This window comes from Schistocerca piceifrons, chromosome 1 (assembly GCF_021461385.2).
Source record: "Schistocerca piceifrons isolate TAMUIC-IGC-003096 chromosome 1, iqSchPice1.1, whole genome shotgun sequence".
Taxonomy (NCBI): domain Eukaryota; kingdom Metazoa; phylum Arthropoda; class Insecta; order Orthoptera; family Acrididae; genus Schistocerca; species Schistocerca piceifrons.
The window spans coordinates 492,000,624-492,025,707 of NC_060138.1; the positions used below are offsets into that span (position 1 = coordinate 492,000,624).

Below are 25,084 nucleotides of genomic sequence, written 5' to 3' on the forward strand. Positions count from 1 at the left end.
CTTTTCCTATCCTTTCAGTTCTCAGGCGTGTAGAGAATGCACTTCACGGTGTTTTACAACTTCCACTACGAATTGTGCTTTGGTTATTAATAAACACTATTATCATTGCTTGTTCCTGCATTTTGTTTCTGTATTTAGATTTTTCGTAAAAAATAATTCTTCCTCAGAACCTCATTTCGACAGTTCAGCTATCAAGCTACACAGCAGACAGCTCTCACAACACACGCAATTTTGGCGCTGACGTGTAAACGAAAGTGACCACTCCATACAGACGAGACTAAGTACAGGAATAAAACGACAGGGGTGCTGTAGCAGACTCTCACGTCTCGATTATCTACGTCCACATCTACAGAGATACTCCGCAAATCACAGTGCGGTCCGCGGCGGAGAGTGCTCCGTACCTGCCGGCCGGGTTGGGCGAGCGGTTCTAGGCGTTATAGTCTGGAACCGCACGACCGCTACGGTCGCAGGTTAGAATCCTGCCTCGTGCATGGATGTGTGAGATGTCCTTATGTTAGTTAGGTTTAAGTAGTTCTAAGTTCGAGGGGACTGATGACCTCTGAAGTTAAGTCCCATAGTGCTCAGAGCCATTTAAACCATTTTTGTCCGTACCACTACTAGTCGCTTCTTTTCCTGTACCACTTGCAGACAGAGCAAAGGAAAAACGAGTGGCTATATGCCTCCGTATGAGCCCTAATTTCTAGCGTATTATCTTCGTGGTCCTTACGTGCAATGAGTGTTGGCGTCATTAGGATCGTTCTGCAGTCAGGTTCACATGTCGGTTCTCTAAATTTTCTTAATGGTGTTCCTCGAAAAGAACGTCGCCTTCCCTTCAGGGATTTCCATTTGAGTTCGCAAAGCATCATCGTAACACTTGTGTGCTTTTCGAACCAGCCGGTTGGAAATCTAGCAACACGGCTCTGAATTGCTTCGGTGTCTTCCTGTTGTGGATCCCAAATACTCGAGCAGTAGTTCATCGTAACACTTGTGTGCTTTTCGAACCTGCCTGTAGGAAATCTAACAACACGCCTCTGAATTGCTTCGGTGTTTTTCTGTTGCGGATCCCAAATACTCGAGCAGTAGTTCAAATGGTTCGAATGGCTCTGATCACTATGGGACTTTACTTCTGAGGTCATCAGTCCCATAGAACTTAGGACTACTTAAACCTATCTAAGCTAAGGATAATCACACACATCCATGCCCGAAGCAGGATTCGAACCTGCGACCGCAGCGGTCGCGCGGTTCCAGACTGTAGCGCCTAGAACCGCTCGGCCACACCGGCCGGCGGGCAGTAGTCACGAATAGATAGCACTTGCGTCATAAATGCGGTCTCCTTTACAGATGAACCGTACTTTACTAAAACTCTCTCAAGGAACCGAAATCGACCATTCGCCTTCCCTACCACAATACTTACGTGCTCACTCCATTGCATATAGCTTTCAGCGTTACGCTCAGATATTTAAAGGACGTGACTGTGTCAAGCAAGACACTGCTAACGCTGTATCAGAACATTAGAGGTTCGTTTTTCCGACTCATCCTCATTAAACTACATTCTTTTACATTTAGTTTTCGCTGCCATTCGTTACACCTACTGGAGATGTTTCTGAGTCATCTTATATCATCCTACAGTCACTCGTGTTCGACACCTTCCGCACACCAAAGCATCATCAGTAAACATCGACGGTTGTCAATTAAGATCAGACAGTCGATCGCGTAACAGGGCTTTAGCTGTGAATTGAGGGTGGTGATTTAGATGAAGAATACAGGCCTGAACCGACTGCGCCCGACATCAAGAGGGACGACAATTAATCTGTCGGTTTAAGACATGCTTCCGTCAGTTAGATATGGCGCGGTACAGTTGGGTTCGACCCTGAGGAAATACGCGGACGTTACGGGGTCCGGCTGGCGAAGGCTGCTGGCGGCGCTGGCGGCTGCCCGCGCCCGGTCCACGACGTCAATCCCGCCTGGGTGAAAATGAAAGCGGCCCGCCGCCGGCGGCGCCGGTGCCGCCTCCGCGATCCGCGGCTGCGGCTGCGCCCCCCTCCGCCTCCCCCGCCCTTTCTGCACAGGGCCACGCTCGCGGGCCGCGACTCCCTTCACCGGCTCGCCTACCCGCGCGCCGACGGCTCGCTACAGTCTCGTCGCAGCCCCGGTGCGGAGTGTGTGCTAGACAGCTCGCGACGCGCAGCCCAGTACACAGCCAGAACGGGACTCTGAGACACGGGCCAGCCAGCCAACATGTTACGGACGAGGTAGGTGGTCCTCACGTGCCTAACGGCCACTCAGCTGATCGCCAACCGGTCCGCGCGCGCTCCCGCGCCGCACCACGCCGCACCAGCTGACCACTCTCGCTGCGGAGAGCGATCGCGTCGTCGCGAGGGAGAATTACAGTGTGGAAAAACGCGTACAGGCCGTACGAACGAGTGGTGCTAAGCCCTACACTTGCATCTGCTCCATACTGTCTAAACCACTGTGAAGTGCATGCCGGAGGGTGCTTACTGTACCTGTTACTATCGCTTCTTCCTGTAATCTTGAGCTCACGAACCCTACGAGTGATACGTAAGAGGTTGTAGTACAGATTCCTCACTTAAGGCTGGTTCTTGAAACATCGTAAGTAGACTGTCGAAGGATAGTTTCTTCAAGCATCTACCATCTCACTTTTTTCAATGTCACGGTGACACTCTCCCGTGGATCAAACAAACCTGTCACAATACAATCGGCCCGTTTTCGAATAATTTCAGTATAATAGGTTAGTCCTGCCTGATACGTATCCCACACACTTAAGGAATATTCTAGGTATAGTTTCCTAGTAAACTACCAAAAAAAAAAAAAAACCGAAGTCTGCCACCTGTTCTACCTACGACTGAGCCTGTGTGACGGTTGCATTACATATTACATATCCCTACAAAGTGTAGCACCCAGGCACTTGTGTCAGATGACCAATTCTAATTGTGAGTCATTAATGCTGTTGTTATAAGACACTGCATTTTTTTTCTGTTTTTGAAGTATACAGTTTCACGTTTCTGAATATTGACAGTAAGTTACCAATCTCTGGGCCACTCACCAAGGCTTTACCGAACATTTATGCAACTTTTATCAGACAAGTACTTTATTACACTCAACTGCATCATCTGCGAAAATTCTGTGCTTACTATTAAAACTGCCTGCGTGGTCATTAATTTACAATATAAATAGCAAGTGTCCCAAAACGCTTCCCCGGCGCACACCTGAAATTACTTGCACATCTGTCGATGACTCTCCATCCAGGATAACTTGTTGTGTCCTCCCTATCAACGAAATCCTCAATCCAAATTTCGCTTGTTATTCCGTAAGGTTATACCTCTTTGGTATGGACCAAGTAATCCGTACTGCGCTTTTATTTCCATCTACCAAAAATCGATAGTGTTCAAGCAATCTTGAATTCCGTGGCTGTTATTAATCATTGTTGAAAGAGAATAATACCAACCACAAAGATTTGAACTTTGTTTTGGGCTGTCATCAGTTGGCTACACTCATTTTGTTGTACTATTCGATTCGTCAGTAGGATGTCGTCTCCTCCTGTACTCATTACAACATTTGAGTAGTTAGCGCCACTTTATTTGCTGTGTGGATCCTGGTATAACATAGAAAAATATGCTGAGTGCATGCGATTAATAACCTATAAAGTGAGCGAACTGTATGCACCTACATTTGTTCTAGAATGAAACAAAACGCAGTTAACTAGGAAATATGAAAGTGCATTTAACTCACTGACTTTAGATGTTATTAACTGGATGCACATTAATATACAAATGTTATACATGCTTTATATAAAATGGCGCTAACTACTCAAATATTCTTCTGCAGCACACGATCAGAAGAAATGCGGCCGACGAATCTTATACTGTAATAAAACAATCTGAAGATGGGCTGGTAGACCGAAACCTAGCAGACAGAAACTAGCCCTGGAGCAAAATAAAACTTTTCAAAGGTATTTGTGGCGAAATGCGTTCTTCACCAACAGTTCTTCGTAGTTTTCTCCTTCAGGAAACAATCGAAGTTCTTTAGTATTTGGATATCTAAGACTGTTTGTAGTACACTGACGTGCAAAATATGAAGGTGTTTTCCTTATAAAATAAGACACGCTCTTCGAAAACCTGGTATTACGTCTGCTAAATCAGCCACGACAACAGAAGCAGTTTCTTAGGCTAGGCGTAGACGTATTCACAATTGTTTGAGACACACTCAAAATATAGGTGCTCAAGGTTCTTTTAGGGACTTGACGAGAAAACAGTAACATATTTCATTTCTTAGTTACAAGTAGGAAATACATACTGGCACAATTGAGAGCCTCATGGGGCGGTGTGTGTAGAGTCACTGCCAGCGAAACTCAAGATTCCATCTTCGAGTACAATTGCAATTTGTCAGAAAATGAAAAGAATAAGTTTTCTATATACAGATTTAAATATTTCTATAAAACAATTTACATATTGTAGGTGTACTATCTAGACGACTAACAAATTTTTTATAAAATTTTTTAAATACAAAGTACCCTTCGTGCCACTCCTTATACTTTGCTTTAATAATCACGTTGTTAGCTTCGACCAAGGTCAATCAGAGTCCTTCATTATCAACATTTAGCAACTGACTCCCAGGGTATAACTGGTAGAAGGAAATCGATAATTAAATATGATCGCTACGTTTTGAATGTTGTTTAATAGCGAGATATTGTTACAACAGTAATGGTCAACATCTCCACCTTTAACATTCTGAGAGACTAATTTGCTCAAATGGCTCTGAGCACTATGGGACTCAACTGCTGAGGTCATTAGTCCCCTAGAACTTAGAACTAGTTAAACCTAACTAACCTAAGGACATCACACACATCCATGCCCGAGGCAGGATTCGAACCTGCGACCGTAGCGGTCTCGCGGTTCCAGACTGCAGCGCCTTTAACCGCACGGCCACTTCGGCCGGCGAGAGACTAATTGTATCTGTCAACAAGAGACTGTCCGATTTAAGTAAACGCTTCTCAGCTTCGGCTGATATTTTCAATAGCCGACGAAACGAATGTTGAGAGGTCTTCGACGATCTTCAGTGTTTTAACATACACTAAATTATTCACGTATATCCGTGGAAGGTATTCCATTAGTATCAAATTTTATGATCTTGCTGCTGCAAAAATAATTGAACGTTTCTGAGAGATATATTTTTATCTAAAATTGTTTTGATGAATTCTGTCAGTCATCTACGTGTGTAGCAGTAAGCTTGGACTCAAGGTCGCTTTCGATGCTTGGAAGTGAGCCGACATCTGGACTCATTTATGCAGTAAAAGTACTCTGTCGTCGACTAAAATAACTCTCGTTTGTTCGTATGGATGTTCTGGAAATGGGTTATGTCTCGTGTGAATATCGACAAAAAATGCATCAGTTTTTACTCGTGGAATAACTGATGTATTTCAAGATTTACAGAATTCCCCATAATATGCGTCAATTTGCTTATTTTAATTTTTTCTTTCATCTCGTGAAGTGAATTGTTCAGTTGGTGTGTTCTTATTCGATTATGAAAACTCACGGACAGGTGCTTGATACAACAAACACTTCGTACTTCATGAAACATCTCACGTAAGAATTGCGAAACTGTGCATTGTTTCGTGCTACTGAAGTCAACGCACGCCAGTGAAGTTTCTGTGTGCTTTTGTCGTTGCATTAAACAGTGTTGTTATGAAACGAGTTGAGGACTACGAAGGAGGACATTAATTTTGAAACGTACCTCGCAACCACGGTGCGAAACGAGGCCAGAAGCCAACGTCTTTCTTATTGTGTCAACACTGGCTGCAGTTCTAGGTTACTGAGGACAAAGGTCTTTACTATTAGAATAAAAGTTACGGAATACAAGTAAAATTATGTTTCTGTTAGTGCTTCGACTAATTCTATCATTCAGAAAGCGTTTTTTGCCGTACAACACGAACTATGCACGTTTAAATAAATATTTTAAATACGAATTTTGGCGTCTTGTCAAACTTATCATGTGGTTATATATCAGTGAGACACCATGACAACAACAGACGCGGAGAACATGGTTCGCTGTACCGAATCGAATGCTAGGCATGGTTAGACCTCTCAGCAAAATGAGAAAATATGATTTCGATAAGAAGGACATCAACGATAAAGAGCGCCCCACAAACCAAATATCATCGAGTGATCACTCGTCAAAAGTTAGGGGAAGATATTTTTGTATAGTGCCACTCAATACAAATAGGCTGACACCTCTGCGCCCCTTCGACAGTTTTGATGTGAAGCAGAAAACAAAACAAAGAAAGGTTGAAGAAATCACACCGTCAGTAATAATAATAATAAAAAAAAACAACGGTTTCGTGGTATTGACATTCAGCAACTGTAGGAGACCACAGACAAGTGGAGAGTATTGCTGGGTTGCTGCCATGTGTAACCAACAACGGAGGCTCAAAATGGCTCTGAGCACTATGGGAGTTAACATATGTGGTCATCAGTCCCCTAGAACGTAGAACTACTTAAACCTAACTAAACCAAGGACATCACACACATCCATGCCCGAGGCAGGATTAGAACCTGCAACCATAGCAGTCGCGCGGTTCCGGACTGAGCGCCTGGAACCGCTCGGCCACCGCGGCCGGCACAACGCGGGCAAAAGCTGTTAATATTCATTGCTGTCACGCTGCACGCCGTCGGTTTCACATGAAACAAGAGAGACGGTAAGATGAAGGCAAATTTACGGTATTCCGACTGCGGGGTAGAGTAGTCTTCCGTCGGCCGAGAAGGCCTGCCCATCTTCTCGCGACAGACGCCACTGCATCGTCGTTCGCCTTGGGGCTTGCATGCATCTCGTGCCGTAGAAAGCAGTGACGCAAAGTTTTCCCAGCAGTTCATCAAAGCGCCAGCGGCGATGCCTTTCGTAAACACACCGCTGTTGGCGCACGTGGCTTGTTCGAGTGGACTCTGTAGATGCACGCTGGCAGCTATTCCTGTCCAAATGTCAGTGTCCAGTCCGGATAATACGGCCGTTTCCCGGTATCTGTAAGACGTTCGCTTGACGAATTTCTACATCTTTCTAAGTATGCAAACGGGTTCAGGGAGTTTCACATCTGTGTTACTAGTTTTAAGGAAACTACCGGCGCGAGTGGACATAGTAGGCGTTCAGGCACTGAAACAAGAGCATTGAAATGTTAGTCTGGCTATGCCAATTTAGATTTTTTGCAGTGTCATGGTATTAAGGTGAATGCCCGAATGAATGCCTCTCTCAGTGTGCGGCTGAGGTAGTATTTATTTATTTACTTCTTTTCTTCAACAATTATTGAAAAGAATGTTGCTGAAGTCGGAATCAGCGATGGGAGACTAGTATCTGTCAAAGCGGAGGAATCTTTGTGACCATCTGTCCCTGCAACTATACCACTCTGAAAGGCCACTTGGAAGTAAGAATCTCCATGGTTGCCATAGTCCTTGTCACAGCTACAGACAGCACATTCTGTATCAATGTCCAATGAAGTTCTCAAGAAATCTCGTTACGCAAACAACACTATTACAGCCAACAAAAGGTCGAAACGTTACTACGATGTTATACGCGTAATTAAAAATGGGTGTTTGTAGATTGCCAGTGTTGTAGTTTCAAAATCCCGATCAGTCAATAACGGTGGCGTTATCTTCTCCCTAGGAAGATATCTGGGCAAACTGTTAAACCGCAAAAGATGTTCTTCAACATCTTCATGATAGCTATTGATTTGCCCCATATATAACACTGCTTTGGCTCCTAATGTTATACAGTAAATAAAGTACGTTCTTTTTTTAAAATATTTCCTTCCGAAGTACTATGAAAATGGTTTGATTTATGAACAAGATATCAGTGTACTCTTCAGCTACCATGCAGTACTAAGTTCATAGCCATTACAGGTATAGCTCTATGGCATGGAAAAGAACTATCCAGCGTACAGTATACAGTAAACAGATAATCACTGTCATGACAAGAACCGGCCGCCACACAATAGCAGTCATAAAAAAAACACCGGCTTCTGTAAAGAAAAACAGACCTGAAATGCCGAAAAATTTGTTTTGATCTGTGTATCGTTTTCAGCTTTAATTTCAGTTTCCTCTTCCCTTCTTGGCAAAAGTGGGATGTATCAACACTTCAGATTTTCTGTAGTTAAGATTTAAGGCCATAAAAAGTGCATCGCCAACGACATAAAATTACCGTTATGCACATTCGTATTAACAGACTTTTGAACTGTTTCTTGGGAGCTACTCTAGTGGTATAGCTGTAAGCCAGAGCATGACACACCTTCTAGCGTAGATAAACAGCGTGCGCAATGCCGATGTGGGGCTATCCAAGGTCCATTTGCAACGTAACTCCGTGTGTGTCATAAGCACAAACGGGAAGACGGGATTCGTGACAGTTTAGCACAGAGTGTAGCGTTACACAACGCAGCGTAACGGTGTACAGAGCAGCTATTTGCATTTCTTGAGGCGCAGCACTGGTGCCGTGAAGCTGCCCAGTTAACAGAGAACCGCATCTCTCTTCGAAAATATGTAAACTGCTAAGACAACCATTCCAGCAGTCGCTTGGCGTTACAGAGAGAAATCAAGGGGATCAAACCCTGTGTGACCCGTCCAATGTTCTAAATGGCGAGCGAATGATATTGTTTCGTCGCCATGCACAACGATAAGTAAATTTACAAGCAAGCTGAATAGGTACGCCAAGTACATATAACGTAAGTTGTGAGACTAGGAGCAACAAGTCTCATCTACAGTAAACTTGGAGAGTTACCTGGGAAAATTTATGAAACTTCATTGATGACTCTGATTGAGAACGCTCCAGCGAGTTTAAGTTGCGTAGTTTATATAAGCCACGTGAAACTAGGTAACGATGACTCAGTGAAGAAAGAGAGTCCTTTCCTCCTTTCCTTAAGGACTGTTGAGGTACAAGATCACTGTATGTGATGTAGAGGCTTATGAGGAAATACATGGAAAACATTCAGAAGAAAGGACAAAAATGGATTTGTGCTTGGCGCCATTAACTTTGCACGTCGTCGTAATCAAGGCTTATTCCTTCTGTATGTAACTGTGTCTAACGTGTAATGAATTGTTGGTGAATCGTGCAGGACAACAACTCATCTTGCGTTTTTAAAAAGAACATAGGCTTCTCTGACGATAACTTAAGCTCTGCTCCTCCCGTAACAAGACCACTGTCGCAACCATTAGCACATCTTGCCCGATTTTGCTCGCCACTGCAGGCTTGTCGAGAATAGAGAAAAAAAGTACTGAGGCAATATTCCGGTTAGCTAGTGGGTGTGGTCCTTTCCTTCAATAACAGACTGGGTGCGGCAGCAGCCGGTAAAAGGGAATTTCTCCCGCGGGGCAGTAACCTCTATCCTGCTAAATGCTTAACACTTGCAGCTGGTCTCGATAACAATAGCTGTATTCTATATTCTGGCTGTCTGTTACCTGTTTATCTTGATGAAATTTCTGGGCTGGAAATAATCTATCTCCTGATTTCACCATGTATTATTGTTAGAAGACTTGCTTACGAAGCCGGCCACTGTGGCCGAGCGGTTCTAGGCGCTTCAGTCCGGAACCGCGCTGCTGCTGCGGTCGCGGGTTCGAATCCTGCCTCGGGTATGGATGTGTGAAATGTCCTTAGGTTAGTTATGTTTAAGTAGTTCTAAGTCTAGGGGACTGACGACCTCAGATGTTAAGTCCCATAGTGCTCAGAGCCATTTGAACCATTTGTTTACGAAAACATATAGTGGGAGGATGAGTGTCGGTGTGTCCTCCGACGTCCTTGCCGAAATTTATCAAATCATTTTGTGTATAACATCGCGCCGTAGAATAAAATGTCATCTGAGGATTTGACTGAGTTTCAGTAATCTTCTACCAGGCGCCGATCTTGTAGGTTCTTAGTCCAGAACATAACTGCTGAAATTAAGTGAAAACGTCGGCTCTCACGTGTTTTTTAAAACAGACCAGTTCTTCCCAGCGGTGAATTCGCAGTATTTCGTGCTAAATTTCTAACTAAATTAGACTGCGGGAGGCCATAAATCTGCTGTCTCCAGATGATGCAACGCAGTCCACGGAATTACGGCTGACAGCATTCATTACTTGTGCTGCCAAGACTTTGCAGAAAGTATTGCCCCCAGCCTACCATTAATCCAACAAAGCTTTGGAATTAAGCATGCGAACATAATATTTCTGTTTTTGGGCTATCTGACTACAACTTGAAGTGATGTACAGATTATATTGTGAGCGCCCAAAACTTGCAAGCACTCTGATGAATTTATATTTATTTAAAAAGGTTATTCCTTTACGCTGGCTCGCATGAAAGCATTAGCTTCTGAATATTATTGGGGCAGCAAATAATATTCCTTTCAGTCTATATTTCATGTATTTACTTTTCTGGGCGTGTTCTTCTCTTGATGTAACTAAAACAAAAATTCACTTAACGGAGATAGAAAATAATTTCTTATTGGTGTTCCGCCAACCATGCCTAGCTTGTTAACGTAACAACACGGCCACTACTGCACATTTAAATAACAAATTGGTTTTGTATGCTTCTCAAACCGATACGTTAAACACAAGATCCCCTTCTTTTAATTTTCTAAAAATAAATATCTTAATTGTACAGCTTCTTTCGATTTGTACTGCACCTTACTTCTTGGTATGATTCATTATACCTTAGCTGTTATCAGCCTACATTTTCTAGACGCAAGTTGCGCTACGTCCTCCAAAGAACTTTTGGCTGTGTGAACAATCCATAATTCTGTTTCCATTAGAAGTATTTGAATTAACATAGTTGCAAAATTACGGGTCACTCGTTATCGTGACATAACTCCACATTCTATTATATGCTTCATTTCTTCAATAGGATCCAAGACCTGTGAAGATTTCTCCGTTTTCGCTGGAGTAGCAGTTGTCAATACAATCAGTAGTATGATTTATGTTTCTGCGAACACGACAAGTACCGCGTTTGAAAAAAAAGCAGTCGTGGTTGAAGGGAACGACACTAACTTCCTAAAGCGTTCTTCCAGAAATCAATGTAAATCTACCACTACCTGCACTATAAGTTTGACTGTAGAGTTCAAGTACCAGAAGCTATGCTGGGAAGTAACTATGTTCACGTTGAGATTAAAGGGCAAGCGTCAAACGTACTACTATACCACGCAATCTACACTTTCCAAATGAAATTTCCCTCTATCAGAAATATGGTAAGCTATAAACATATGAAGAGTACTCATTGCCAGTAAAAGCTATGTTCATGAACAAAGAAACAACGGAAAACTACTTGCTGACTATCACTAAGGTGAATTGCCGCAAAGTTTGGGTCGCTAACATATTCGCAAAGATCGGTTTTTAAGTCTCAACAATGAATCTACTTTAGATTTACTGTAATTATCCTCAATCACATCAGGCGAGTGGCCGAAACTGTTTCCTTGGAAAGCAAAACTACCATTCCTGTCGAAGTCTAACGTTCATTCTCCCTCGGCTTTCGAAGACAGTTACAATGCAGTAACATTTATATCTTTGGGTAGCACGTTCATCATATGTGAACAAGGCTTCGTCGATGAAAGGAATTCTTTACAGAAAGCACCTATTGTTCCGCAATTACGCCAGAATCGACAGCCAATCTGCCTCACGTCTTCGGTAATTCCACCAGACTAGCTACTGATGAACTGTTGCGCGATAGGGATGGAATCTCTTTGTATGCAAAATACGAGATGTGTTAGACTCATACTGAAGAAGCAAGTCCTCCTTTTCCTAAGATAAAGCACAACTGTAAGCAACGTCAGATTTATTTTGTGTGTTCACTACCTGCATACTGATAACTTCTTTGTAGCAGTCCACTGTCTGTCCAAGATCAGTTTTCCACAGCACGTACAGCTACGATACACATTCCCCTTCAGTATATTGCACATTAAAACGAACTGTTTCTGGTGTGTACCTGCTGCATTCTTCCAAAATAATGACATTCAGACGTTCGTTCTTTATGTAGAAGATGTAGCATAATATCAGTGCACGGGAGCAATACTCTGTTCTCCCTTCAAATTGTTTAATACACTAATTTTCTAGCCATTGTCATTAACTTTCGAATGGCGCGATGCAGCTTCTCTGTACGAACACCACGCACCACAGACTGCAGTGCGAAAGAACATCTCGTCAAATTAGTTCTCAAAACAAAACGCAGAATCTCAAGGACTACATTTCCCTGAAATTAAGTGTAGAACGTTGGAAGTGACACGTAGTTGAATTTACCTTTTTAAAAATTCGCATTTGGTTTGAAGACAATATTTTGATACTGCTTTTGCGATTGTTAAGAAAACTACGGCAATAAGTGTCATAGTGTTCAGTGAGCATCTTGCTGGAGCTTTTCTGAGCGAAAGTAGTTATGAAGATGTTTTAGATCATCACGTTGGGCGACAGCCATTTCGTGTCTCTTAGCAGGAAAAGTAATTATCGTCAGCTGAATATACAGTAATGGACCTCACCAGAAGATTAGCGTTCAACGACCCGTCACGGCAAGGTTATTAGAGACGTAGCGTAAGATCGGGTAGGAGAAATGCTGTGAGAGGAAGCCGGTCACGTCTTTTCTCGCTGAGCCATCTCCGCATTTGCCTTAACCTACTTAGACAATCATCGTGAAATCTCAACTTGGATAGCAGAACGGTGATCTGAGTTCCGCTCCTCCTGAATATCAATCCCACGAACAGTTCCCCACTACGCTCGGTAACCAGTAACTTAGACTGATTCATGTCCTAATGTTAATTACTACACACATCCAAAACGTTCTACGTCACCTCGGTTCCGAGATCCGGAACCTTTACAGAAAATTGGAATAGAGATCAACATATACATCATGTCCGCTCATGAAAACCACACATTGCACGTTGTACCACCATATAACCAGACCTTCAGAGGTGGTGGCCCAGACTGCTGCACACACCAGTACCTCTAATACCCAGTAGCACCTCCTCTTGCAATTGATGAATGCCTGTATCCGTGGTGGCATACTACCCACAAGTTCATCAAGGCACTGTTGGACCAGATTGTCCCACTCCTCAACGGTGATTCGGCGTAGATCCCTCAAAGTGGTTGGTGGGTCACGCCGTCCATTAACTGCCCTTTTCAATCTATACCTTGCATGTTCGACAGGGTTCATGTCTGCAGAACATGCTGGCTAGTCTCTTCGAGCGAGTGCCGGCCGCTGTGACTGAGCGGTTCTAGGAGCTTCAGTCCTGCACCGCGCTGCTGCTACGGTCGCAGGTTCGAATCCTGCCGCGGGCATGGATGTATGTGAGTCCTTAGGTTAGCTGGGCTTAAGTAGTTCTAAGTGTAGGGGACTGATGACCTCAGATGTTAAGTCCCATAGTGCTTAGAGAAATTTGAACCATTTTGTAGTCGAGCGATGTTGTTGTCCTGAAGGAATTCATTCATAAGATGTGCAATATGGGGGCGCGAATTGTCCTCCATGAAGACGAATACCTCCCAAATATTTCGCGGATATGGTTGCACTATCGGTCGGAGGATGGCAGTTATGTATCGTAGAGCCATTACGGCCCCTTCTATGACCACCAGCGACGTACGCCGGCCCCACATAATGCCACCCCAAAACAGCAGGGATCCTCCACCTTGCTGCTCTCGCTGGACAGTGTGTCTAAGGTGTTCAGTTTGGCCGGGTTGCCTCCATGCACGTCTCCAAAGATTGTCTGGTTGAAGGCATATGCGACACTCATCGGTGAAGAAATGTGATGCTGAGCGGTCCGTTCGGCATGTTGTTGGGCCCATCTGTACCGCGCTGCATGGTGTTGTTGTTGCAAAGATGGACATCGTCATGGACGTCGGGAGTTGCACATCACGCAGCCTGTTGCGCACAGTTTGAGTCGTAACACGACGTCCTGTGGCTGCACGAAAAGTATTATTCAACATGGTGGTGTTGTTGTCAGGGTTCTTCCGAGCCATAATTTGTAGGTAGCGGCCATCCACTGCAGTAGTAGCCCTTGGGCAGTCTGAGCGAGGCATGTCATCGAGAGTTCCTGTCTCTCTGTATCTCCTCCATGTCCGAACAACATCGCTTTGGTTCACTCTGAAACGCCCGGACACTTCCCTTGTTGAGAGCCTTCCTGGCACAAAGTAAGAATGCGGACGCGGTGGAACCGCGGTATTGACCGTCCAAGCATGGCTGAACTACAGACAACACGAGCCGTGTACCCCCTTCCTGGTGGAGTGACTGGAACTCATCGGCTGTCGGACCCCTTCCATCTAATAGTCGCTGGTCGTACGTGGTTGTTTACATCTTTGGGCGGGTCTAGTGACATCTCTGAACAGTCAAAGGGACTGTGTCTGTGATACAGTACACACAGTCGACGTCTATGTACAGGAGTTCTGGGAACCGGGGTGATGCAAAAGTTTTTTTGATGTGTGTTAAACACTACATGAGCGTATAAAATTTGCTTGGTTTTCGAGTGTGTCAGATAATGATGACTCTACAGTACATCTTCGTCTCAGGGGCCGGCCTCAAATTGGGATATGGTGTTGACTTTTTTCCACTTTAGCCGTTTTCGTTAACTCCGCTCCTTAGTTACACAACTACACTCCTGGAAATGGAAAAAAGAACACATTGACACCGGTGTGTTAGACCCACCATACTTGCTCCGGACACTGCGAGAGGGCTGTACAAGCAATGATCACAGGCACGGCACAGCGGACACACCAGGAACCGCGGTGTTGGCCGTCGAATGGCGCTGGCTGCGCAGCATTTGTGCACCGCCGCCGTCAGTGTCAGCCAGTTTGCCGTGGCATACGGAGCTCCATCGCAGTCTTTAACACTGGTAGCATGCCGCGACAACGTGGACGTGAACCGTATGTGCAGTTGACGGACTTTGAGCGAGGGCGTATAGTGGGCATGCGGGAGGCCGGGTGGACGTACCGCCGAATTGCTCAACACGTGGGGCGTGAGGTCTCCACAGTACATCGATGTTGTCGCCAGTGGTCGGCGGAAGGTGCACGTGCCCGTCGACCTGGGACCGGACCGCAGCGACGCATGGATGCACGCCAAGACCGTAGGATCCTACGCAGTGCCGTAGGGGACCGCACCGCCACTTCCCAGCAAATTAGGGACACTGTTGCTCCTGGGGTATCGGCGAGGACCATTCGCAACCGTCTCCATGAAGCTGGGCTACGGTCCCGCACACCGTTAGGCCGTCTTCCGCTCACGCCCCAACATCGTGCAGCCCGCCTCCAGTGGTGTCGCGACAGGCGTGAATGGAGGGACGAATGGAGACGTGTCGTCTTCAGCGATGAGAGTCGCTTCTGCCTGGGTGCCAATGATGATCGTATGCGTGTTTGGCGCCGTGCAGGTGAGCACCACAATCAGGACTGCATACGACCGAGGCACACAGGGCCAACACCCGGCATCATGGTGTGGGGAGCGATCTCCTACACTGGCCGTACACCACTGGTGATCGTCGAGGGGACACTGAATAGTGCACGGTACATCCAAACCATCATCGAACCCATCGTTCTACCATTCCTAGACCGGCAAGGGAACTTGCTGTTCCAACAGGACAATGCACGTCCGCATGTATCCCGTGCCACCCAACGTGCTCTAGAAGGTGTAAGTCAACTACCCTGGCCAGCAAGATCTCCGGATCTGTCCCCCATTGAGCATGTTTGGGACTGTATGAAGCGTCGTCTCACGCGGTCTGCATGTCCAGCACGAACGCTGGTCCAACTGAAGCGCCAGGTGGAAATGGCATGGCAAGCCGTTCCACAGGACTACATCCAGCATCTCTACGATCGTCTCCATGGGAGAATAGCAGCCTGCATTGCTGCGAAAGGTAGATATACACTGTGCTAGTGCCGACATTGTGCATGCTCTGTTGCCTGTGTCTATGTGCCTGTGGTTCTGTCAGTGTGATCATGTGATGTATCTGACCCCAGGAATGTGTCAATAAAGTTTCCCCTTCCTGGGACAATGAATTCACGGTGTTCTTATTTCAATTTCCAGGAGTGTAGTTCCGACTTAAAAATCCCTTTTCCAATTCCTATCAACATTAAGGTGCCACAGACATCAAAATGTTAGAAAATTCACCGCGAGTCGCTACTGTTTGTGATGGCTTAAAAATTATAGATCAAAATTTATAAACCATCACGAATTGTAGCACCTCACCTGTAACCCCAGAGGTTTGCATGCGTATTGTACTATGATCTTGGCAAACATTCGAAAATGACGTTTTACGTCAAATCTAATGTGACTAAGAAGACAGCCTAAGCAGGAAAAATGTCACCTACGTTCAGTGTACAGTACCTTCATAGCGCCTGAAACTGTAACAAAAAAATCCCTCTCGATCAGGATATTTTTACCACCACTGTTCTTACGTCAGGCTGTATAGTTGCTAGTGGTACACCAATCTTTGTAGACTTGCTGGACAGTACTCGTTGAGAGACCAACAAATGGGGCACGTCCATACATGGTAGGTCCTTTCTGTCATTCTGTCCCGCCCCTCGTCGATTTGTCTTAAGGCGCGTACACATGGCCAACGAACGATAGAGACAGGATTCGGCAGAACATTGGTCGCCAATGCATTCTCGTTCGGACACAGCAAACAAATGGCTTCGGACGAAGGGATTCGCTTGTGTGGAATCGCAGCTGGCTCTCACAACTTGCCGACGTTGCTTCCGTTTTGTTATTGTTATAAAGTAGCGTTTTGATTACAACTTCACCGGTCGATGTTATGATGGAAGAAGAGCGTCTAGCGGTCGTCGCACGTGCAGTATTTATTTTACTGCAAGAAGCTGATTCTCAGAAAAATGAGAAGAAGAAACGAGGCTGGTGTATGACCTCTCCTTTAAAAAGTAGGGAGCAGTATGGTGGGACAAAATTAATGCCTCATCTTAAAGCTGAATCAGAAGTGGACAATTTCATAACTTTCTCCCTGGTGGAATTCATATTTAACGTTGTAAGCAGTAAAGTTTCTAAAGATATTACCTCTTTCAGGTGAGTTGTGCCTGTAGGACAACGTAAATAGTTACCCCCAATTTTATTTGTTTCTCTTCGTCGTTCAAGGCTAAAAGATGTCAGTAAAGACACCACTTTCTTTTTCACACTGTGCGTATTACTTTTTAACAGCTGTCTTATTTCTCTCCAAGCGCCTACTCTTTTCAGTTTGTTTTTATAATCGCAGTTCGCAGGGGCCTATAAACATTTCCGGTCCCGATAAGACTCTAGCACTTTAATGTTCTCTCCATATTCCACTCTAAACTCAAATATTTTAAACAGAGTAAATACACACCATTAGCGATAACAGGCACTGTCCGCAAGGGAAACAGCGAGTGTTTAAATTAAGTTTTTCGGTTCAAAATGGTTCAAATGGCTCCGAGCTCTATGCGACTTAACTTCTGAGGTCATCAGTCGCCTAGAATTCAGAATTAATTAAACTTAACTAACCTAAGGACATCACACACATCCATGCCCGAGGCAGGATTCGAACCTGCGACCGTAGCGGTCGCTCGGTTCCAGACTGTAGCGCCCAGAACCGCACGGCCACTCCGGCCGGCTAAGTTTTTCGGGTCAGCCACAAATCTCACTTGGTAGGTTTTATTGACTGGTTTCGCTATTTATTATAACAGCCAGTTACTGTACTTAAACTGTAAATTACAGCGTTTATAATGATACTCTTGTAAAATTAAAGAGCGAAACCGGTCAATAAAACATACGAAGTGCGACATGTGGCTGTCCTGAATAACTTAAATACACGCTCGTTCTAGAGACAAGACGAATTGCCACTGTAACAACAAAAATTTGATCCAGAGCCCACATTAGGAGAGGGTCCCACTATCAGCCAACAGCCAACGCTTTCATGTTACCGGCAGCACACTGAACCATTCACTTTGCTGACTGAGATTTGCCGCCCGTACACACTACGCAAATCTCGGCCAACGAACCGGTTGACTGACGTTCGCTGGCCTAACGTATTCATGCCTTTACATTGATCTACATCTACATCCACATTTATACTCCGCAAGCCACCCAACGGTGTGTGACGGAGGGCACTTGACGTGCCACTGCATTACCTCCCTTTCCTGTCCCAGTCGCGTATGGTTCGCGGGAAGAACGACTGCCGGAAAGCCTCCGTGCGCGCTCGAATCTCTCTAATTTTACATTCGTGATCTCCTCGGGAGGTATAAGTAGGGGGAAGCAATATCTTCGATACCTCATCCACAAACGCACCCTCTCGAAACCTGGACAGCAAGCTACACCGCGATGCAGAGCGCCTCTCTTGCAGAGTTTGCCACTTGAGTTTGCTAAGCATCTCCGTAACGCTATCACGCTTACCAAATAACCCTGTGACGAAACGCGCCGCTCTTCTTTGCATCTTTTCTATCTCCTCTGTCAACCCGACCTGATACTGATCCCACACTGATGAGCAATAAGTATAGGCCGAACGAGTGTTATGTAAGCTACCTACTTCGTTGATGGACTACTTTTTCTAAGGACTCTCCCAATGAATCTCAACCTGGCACCCGCCTGACCAAGAATTCATTTTAAATGATCATTCCACTTCAAATCGTTCCATCGCATACTCCCAGATATTTTACAGAAGTAACTGCTACCAGTGTTGGTTCCGCTATCATATTATCATACAATAAAGGATCCTTCTTTCTATGTATTCGCAATACATTACATTTGTCTATGTTAAAGGTTAGTTACCACTCCCTGCACCAAGTGCCTATCCGCTGTAGATCTTCCTGCATTTCGCTGCAATTTTCTAATGCTGCAACTTCTCAGTATACTACAGCATCATCCGCGAAAAGCCGCATGGAACTTCCGACACTATCTACTAGGTCATTTATGTATATTGTGAAAAGCAATGGTCCCATAACACTTCCCTGTGGCACGCCAGAGGTTACTTTAAAGTCTTTAGACGTCTCTCCATTGAGAACAACATGCTGTGTTGTGTTTGCTAAAACTCTTCAACCTAGCCACACAGCTGGTCTGATATTCCGTAGGCTCTTACTTTGTTTATCAGGCGACAGTGCGGAACTGTATTGAACGCCTTCCGGAAGTCAAGGATAATAGCATCTACCTGGGAACCTGTATCTAATATTTTCTGGGTCTCATGACCAAATAAAGCGAGTTGGGTCTCACACGATCGCTGTTTCCGGAATCCACGTTGATTCCTACTGAATAGATTCTGGGTTTCCAGAAATGACATGATACGAAAAAAAAGTTCTAAAATTCTACAAAAGATCTATGTCAGAGATACAGGCCTATAGTTTTGCGCATCTGCTCGACGACCCTTCTTGAAAACTGGAACTACCTGTGTTCTTTTCCAATCATTTTGAACCTTCCGCTCCTCTAGCAACTTGCAGTACACGGCTGTTAGAAGGGGGGCAAGTTCTTTCGCGTTTCTTTCGCGTACTCTGTGTAGACTCGAATTGGTATCCCGTCAGGCCCAGTGGACTTTCCTCTGTTGAGTGATTTCAGTTGCTTTTCTATTCCTTGGACACTTATGTCGATATCAGCCATTTTTTCATTCGTGCGAGGATTTAGAGAAGGAACTGCAGTGCGGTCTTCCTCTGTGAAACAGCTTTCGAAAAAGGTTTTTAGTATTTCAGCTTTATGCGTGTCATCCTCTATTTCAATGCCATTATCATCCCAGAATGTCTGGATATGCTGTTTCGATCCTCTTACTCATTTAACGCAAGACCAGAGCTTCCTAGGATTTTCTGTCAAGTCGGTACATAGAATTTTACTTTCGAATTCACTGAAAGCTTCACGCATAGCCCTCCTTATTCTAACTTTGACATCGTTTAGCTTCCGTTTGTCTGAGAGGTTTTGGCTGCATTTAAATTTGCAGTGAAGCTCTCTTTGCTTTCGCAGTAGTTTCCTAACGTTGTTGTTGAACCACGGTGGGATTTTCCCGTCCCTCACAGTTTTACTCGGCACGTACCTGTCTAAAACGCATTTTACGATTGCCTTGAACTTTCTCCATAAACACTCAACATTGTCAGTGTCGGAACAGAAACTTTCGTTTTGATCTGTTAGGTAGTCTGAAATCTGCCTTCTATTACTCTTGCTAAACAGATAAACCTTCCTCCCTTTTTTTATGCGTACAAGCGACCAGCACACTACATCACTGGTTCGACGTAGTGTAATGCTGGCGGGTCATAAGACCACTTGGTAGCATTTGCACACCATATACAGTGCCTCCAAGCGACCAGTGTTTTCAGGTCGTTTACAAAAATTTCGTGTGGTGACGTTACTTTTAGTTTCCTTTGCTTCGATATAAAGCAGAGCTACGGTTGCCGCCGCGAGATTGAGTTCGCACCGGGTGAACAGTCTCGGCAGCGGCGGTACCGTGTTGCGCGACTTTCGTCTGCAGGAAGCCAAGCGTGGCGAGGCGCGGGACGGGGTCAGTGGCGGCAACGATCCATTAGGCGCGCCGCCGCACCGACCTCCGGGCGGGGTGACGAGGCACAACCCAGGCGTACACCGAGGCTGATAGGGTGTCCCCTAAAGTCCTGAGTCCTCCATCTGTCAGGAACACACACAACGTTTTCTCTACCGTGAACCTCGTTACTTTCTTCGACGTGTACATAACGAAAAACTTTTTTCAGCGCTCCCCTACTACGTAAGTAATGAAATATGAATGAATCCGTCTTTTACGTCAGCATCATGAGCCTGTATCTCGGAATTTAAGGCTGGCGGAGGGAAAACTGCGAAGTCCTTAGGGCAAGAAGGAAGGACGCGAAATTAGGGTTTGACGTTTCACCGACAGCAAGGACATCAGAGACGGAGCACAAGCTCTGAATGACTGAGGATAGGGGAAGTAAACCAGCCATGTCATTTCAAAAGCAACATCCCAGCATTTTCCAGGAGCGATTCAGGGAAATCACGGAACTCCAAAACGAAGACGGTCGGACACGAATTTGAACCGTCGTCAAATGGTTCAAATGGCTCTGAGCACTATGGGACTCAACTGCTGTGGTCATTAGTCCCCTAGAACTTAGAACTACTTAAACCTAACTAACCTAAGGACATCACACACATCCATGCCCGAGGCAGGATTCGAACCTGTTACCGTAGCAGTCGCACGGTCCCGGACTGCGCGCCTAGAACCGCGAGACCACCGCGGCCGGCGAACCGTCGTCCCGAATGCCAGTCCAGTGTGTTGCTAACCACTGCGTCACCTCAGTCGGTGCCTTATCGTAGGAATTGTACACAGAGGTGAAAAAAATCATGCGATAGAGATATGCACATATTCAGGTGGCAGTAGTATAACATACACAAGGTGTGGTGTGCGTACTGTAAGACCTTCAGTACACACACCATCAGATTATTTGACTTGTCGCTCTAACGAAGTAGGCGAGTATCAGCAATATGTCTTGTGGTCTTATCGTGGCGTGTTTATCTTCTGCCGTTAGGTCAGACGATAGAAATGCCACTTGCACACTTAGAGTAGCAGATTGACGGTGACCAACTTTAAACAGAACTTGACTAATTTTCTCACACATTTATTAAAATAATAACAAGCATAAAAATGACTTAACTTGGTTCTGGATGCTATTTACAATTGACAATCTGAAGTTCCTTTGGTATTGGTACCTTAATCTTATTCTCACATATATCTCTGATACTTGACAAAAGTGTCTATAAAAAATGGTTCAAATGGCTCTGAGCACTATGGGACTTAACATCTGTGGTCATTAGTCCCCTAGAACTTAGAACTACGTAAACCTAACTAACCTAAGGACATCACACACACCCATGCCCGAGGCAGGGTTCGAACCTGCGACCAGAGCAGTCACGTGGTTCCAGACTGAAGTGCCTAGACTGCACGGCCAAAAGTGTCTATACATTTATCTTCATGGCTATGTACAGGAATATGGTAATCTTATTAGGCGCAGACTGAAACTTGACTATAGACTGGTACAGACAAATGTAGAACTCGTGCAGACTGGTACAGACTAATGCAGACTGGTACTGACTGGTGCAGACAAATGCAGACTGACTAATCGGAGGTCTGTACCTCGCGCGTTCATGTATCACTGGGCGAGTGTGATCCACGAGGAGAAAAGGTTCTACGTTAGCAGCAATCTCATCGGCTGCGTTACATATTAATACGCGGATCGGCGGAAGCAGAATTTGGTCCGTCTCTATGGCAGCGCCATCTCGTAGTGCGGAGACGGACGAGCGCTGCGCCTGCACTGTTGTGCTTAGCGGGGCGCGCTCTAGTGGGAAAGTTGTGTACGCGCTGACTACGCGGAACTATGTACACAACACAAGGAATAAAAGAGCACTGCATGGTGGAGCTGTCATTTTCCCTCAGGTGATTCATGTGAAAAGGTGTCCGACGTGGTTGTGGCCGCAAGACGGGCATTAACAGGCTTTGAACGCGGAATGGCTGTCGGAGGTATTAGACACATGGGACACTCCATTTCTGAAATCGTTAGGGAATTCAATACACCGAAATCACAGTTTAAAGAGTGTTCTGAAAATACCAAATTTCAGGCATTAACACTCACCACTGATGGCTTTCACTTAACGACCGAAAGCTGAGTTGTCAGTGCTAACAGACGAGCAACACATCGTGAAATACCCGCAGAAATCAATGTGAGACGTACGATGAACGTAACCGTTAGGACAGTGCGACGAAATCTGGAGTTAATGGGCTATGGCAACAGACGACCGGCGCGAACGCCTTTGCTAACAGCACGACATCGCCTTCAGGACTACTTTACCGTATCGGGTCGACCCTAGACGATTGGAAAACTCTGGTCTGCTCACGTTAGCCCCAATATCGATTGGTAACATCTGATGGTAGGGTTCGAGTGTGGCGCAGACGCCACGAAGCCGTGGGCCCAACATATCAACAACACACTGTGCAAGCTGGTGCTGGCTCCATAGTGGAATGGGCTGTGTTTATATGGAACGGACTGGATCCTCTGGTCCAACTGCAAAATGGTTCAAATGGCTCTGAGCACTATGCGACTTAACTTCTGAGGTCATCAGTCCTCTAGACTTAGAACTACTTAAACCTAACTAACCTAAGGACATCACACACATCCATGCCCGAGACAGGGTTCGAACCTGCGACCGTAGCGGTCACGCGGTTCATGTTAGTCTGACGTCTATTTCATACTGTCTTTGTGGTGTTTAGTTACTCGTATAATGGACAATAGCTCTTCACCTGCACTGAAAATATAATTTTCCTCCGCCTCCCCGGGGTAAGGTCACGGAAGCACGTCCATGCTGCGGTCTTCGTGTTGCATATACTTTCAGCATACCTGTTCCCACAACTTGGCCATAACTGGTTCGCTGTAGGTGAACGAACTGTTAATCGGCATACATGGTACACCGCCCAGCACTTGTTTCTTTGTGGAATGATTTCGATAGGTCTGTCAAGGTTCGCTTTAACCAGCGAGAAAAGGTTAAAAGTTGCAACATTTACCCAATTGACTAAGGCGCTATAATAATCCGATTGCCCTCAGAGAAACAACAAGATCTGACTACTGAAATGGAATCAGTAATTACCTTCCTCCAATCAACGTTCAACTTTTGCCATGTCAATTCAATGGATGAAAAAAATACCGATACAAAGACATGAAAGACAGAAGATCACACCAAAATCAAAAATTACAAATTCCATGTAAACAATACGGTTTATTTCCACTGTGATTAAATTTACCAAGTCCATTTCTTCGACAATACCTTGTCCAGATATCGTAGCCTCTTTTCCCCTTTATTTTTGCTCACGATTGATTGCAGCAGTTTAGTTCGCGACATTCGGACATGTGTGAGGAATGGTTGACAGAGAGAACATACTTCGTTGCAAAATATGATCCTGTTGTCTAAAATGTCTCTTCACTTTATGAATATTGGAATATTGAAGTTCCTTATACTTAAGTGGAAACACTACTTTCAAAGGGTAATAATTCTATTTATACTTCGTTTATTGCTTTCGTAATACACTTCCTAACAGTCGCTAGGCCCGTCCATGCTCGTATTAACAATAAATTAAATCTATTCCACTTTCACACTGGAGTTTACCATATGATGTTGCTTTCCGAAATTAATTGTTTCGCGCTATGATAGCCCACGGTACCCTTTATAACCGTTCAAATAATAATACGCGGCGTGGCTATAAAGTAAAGCGCATGATGCTGTCACAGAGAAAATATGTATGGGCCAAAGATGAACGATCAATAGCTGTGAACCGTGAAACCATCTCACTCGAAAGCTGCATCTCTGGTGTCTCTAGACGAATGAGTGTGACTGGGGTCTTTGTTTGTATAAGAAGTGTTACTTTCTTTTGCCGGAGAAATGGTAAGTGTAGTAATAGAGCAACGATTTGTCGTGAAGTTTCACATGAAACATGGAAAAAACTACCACGGAAGCCTATCTTTCACTAAAAGAAGTGTATGGCGAAGATTGTTTATCACGTACGCTAGTTTCTGAGTGGTTTAAGTCTTTCCAAGATGACCGAAAAGACGTTCAAGATGACTCTCGCGCGGGACGCCTTTCAAAATGAAAATGGATAAAAATATCGAAAAAGTAGGTAATCTGACTTGATCTGGCCGTCGGTTGAGTATTCGAGCGATTTGTGAAATAGTAGGAATTGACAACGAATGCCTAGGGCAAATTTTACATAAGCAGTTTAACAGGAGAAAAGTATGTGCGAAACTGTTGCCAATAATTCGCACGATCGAACAAAAAGAACTGACACTTTCAATACCACTGAAAATGATCCTAATTTCTTTGAAAGAGTGATAACATGTCGCGTAACTCGATTTTTCACTTATGACTCAGAAACTGAGCTCCAATTGACGCACTGGAAGAACCCAGCTTCACCGAGAGCGAAAGAATCTCAAATGAGTAAATTAAAAGTCAAAGCGATAATGATGGTTTTTTCGATATTCATGGAATTATATACCTTCGCTCGGTTTTTGAAGATCATAATATTAATCAACGTTACTACCTTGAGATTCTTGCTCAACTCCGCGAGAAAAAAAGAGAAAGAACCGAATTGTGTAAGGACAAGTCACGGCTTCTGCTTCAAGACGGCGCACCGGCTCATATCCCA

The 25,084-nt window shown here is 44.8% G+C and overlaps 1 protein-coding gene across 1 annotated transcript in view; it reads left to right on the forward strand.

Annotated features, from left to right (window-relative positions):
- The first annotated feature begins 2,112 nt into the window (after positions 1-2,112).
- Positions 2,113-25,084, forward strand: part of LOC124795499 (chorion peroxidase-like) — a 244,959-nt gene continuing 221,987 nt past the window's right edge. The window contains exon 1 of the mRNA XM_047259556.1: positions 2,113-2,252. Coding sequence (XP_047115512.1) covers positions 2,239-2,252 — 14 coding nt within the window. The 5' untranslated portion in view covers positions 2,113-2,238. The remainder of the gene's footprint in view (positions 2,253-25,084) is intronic.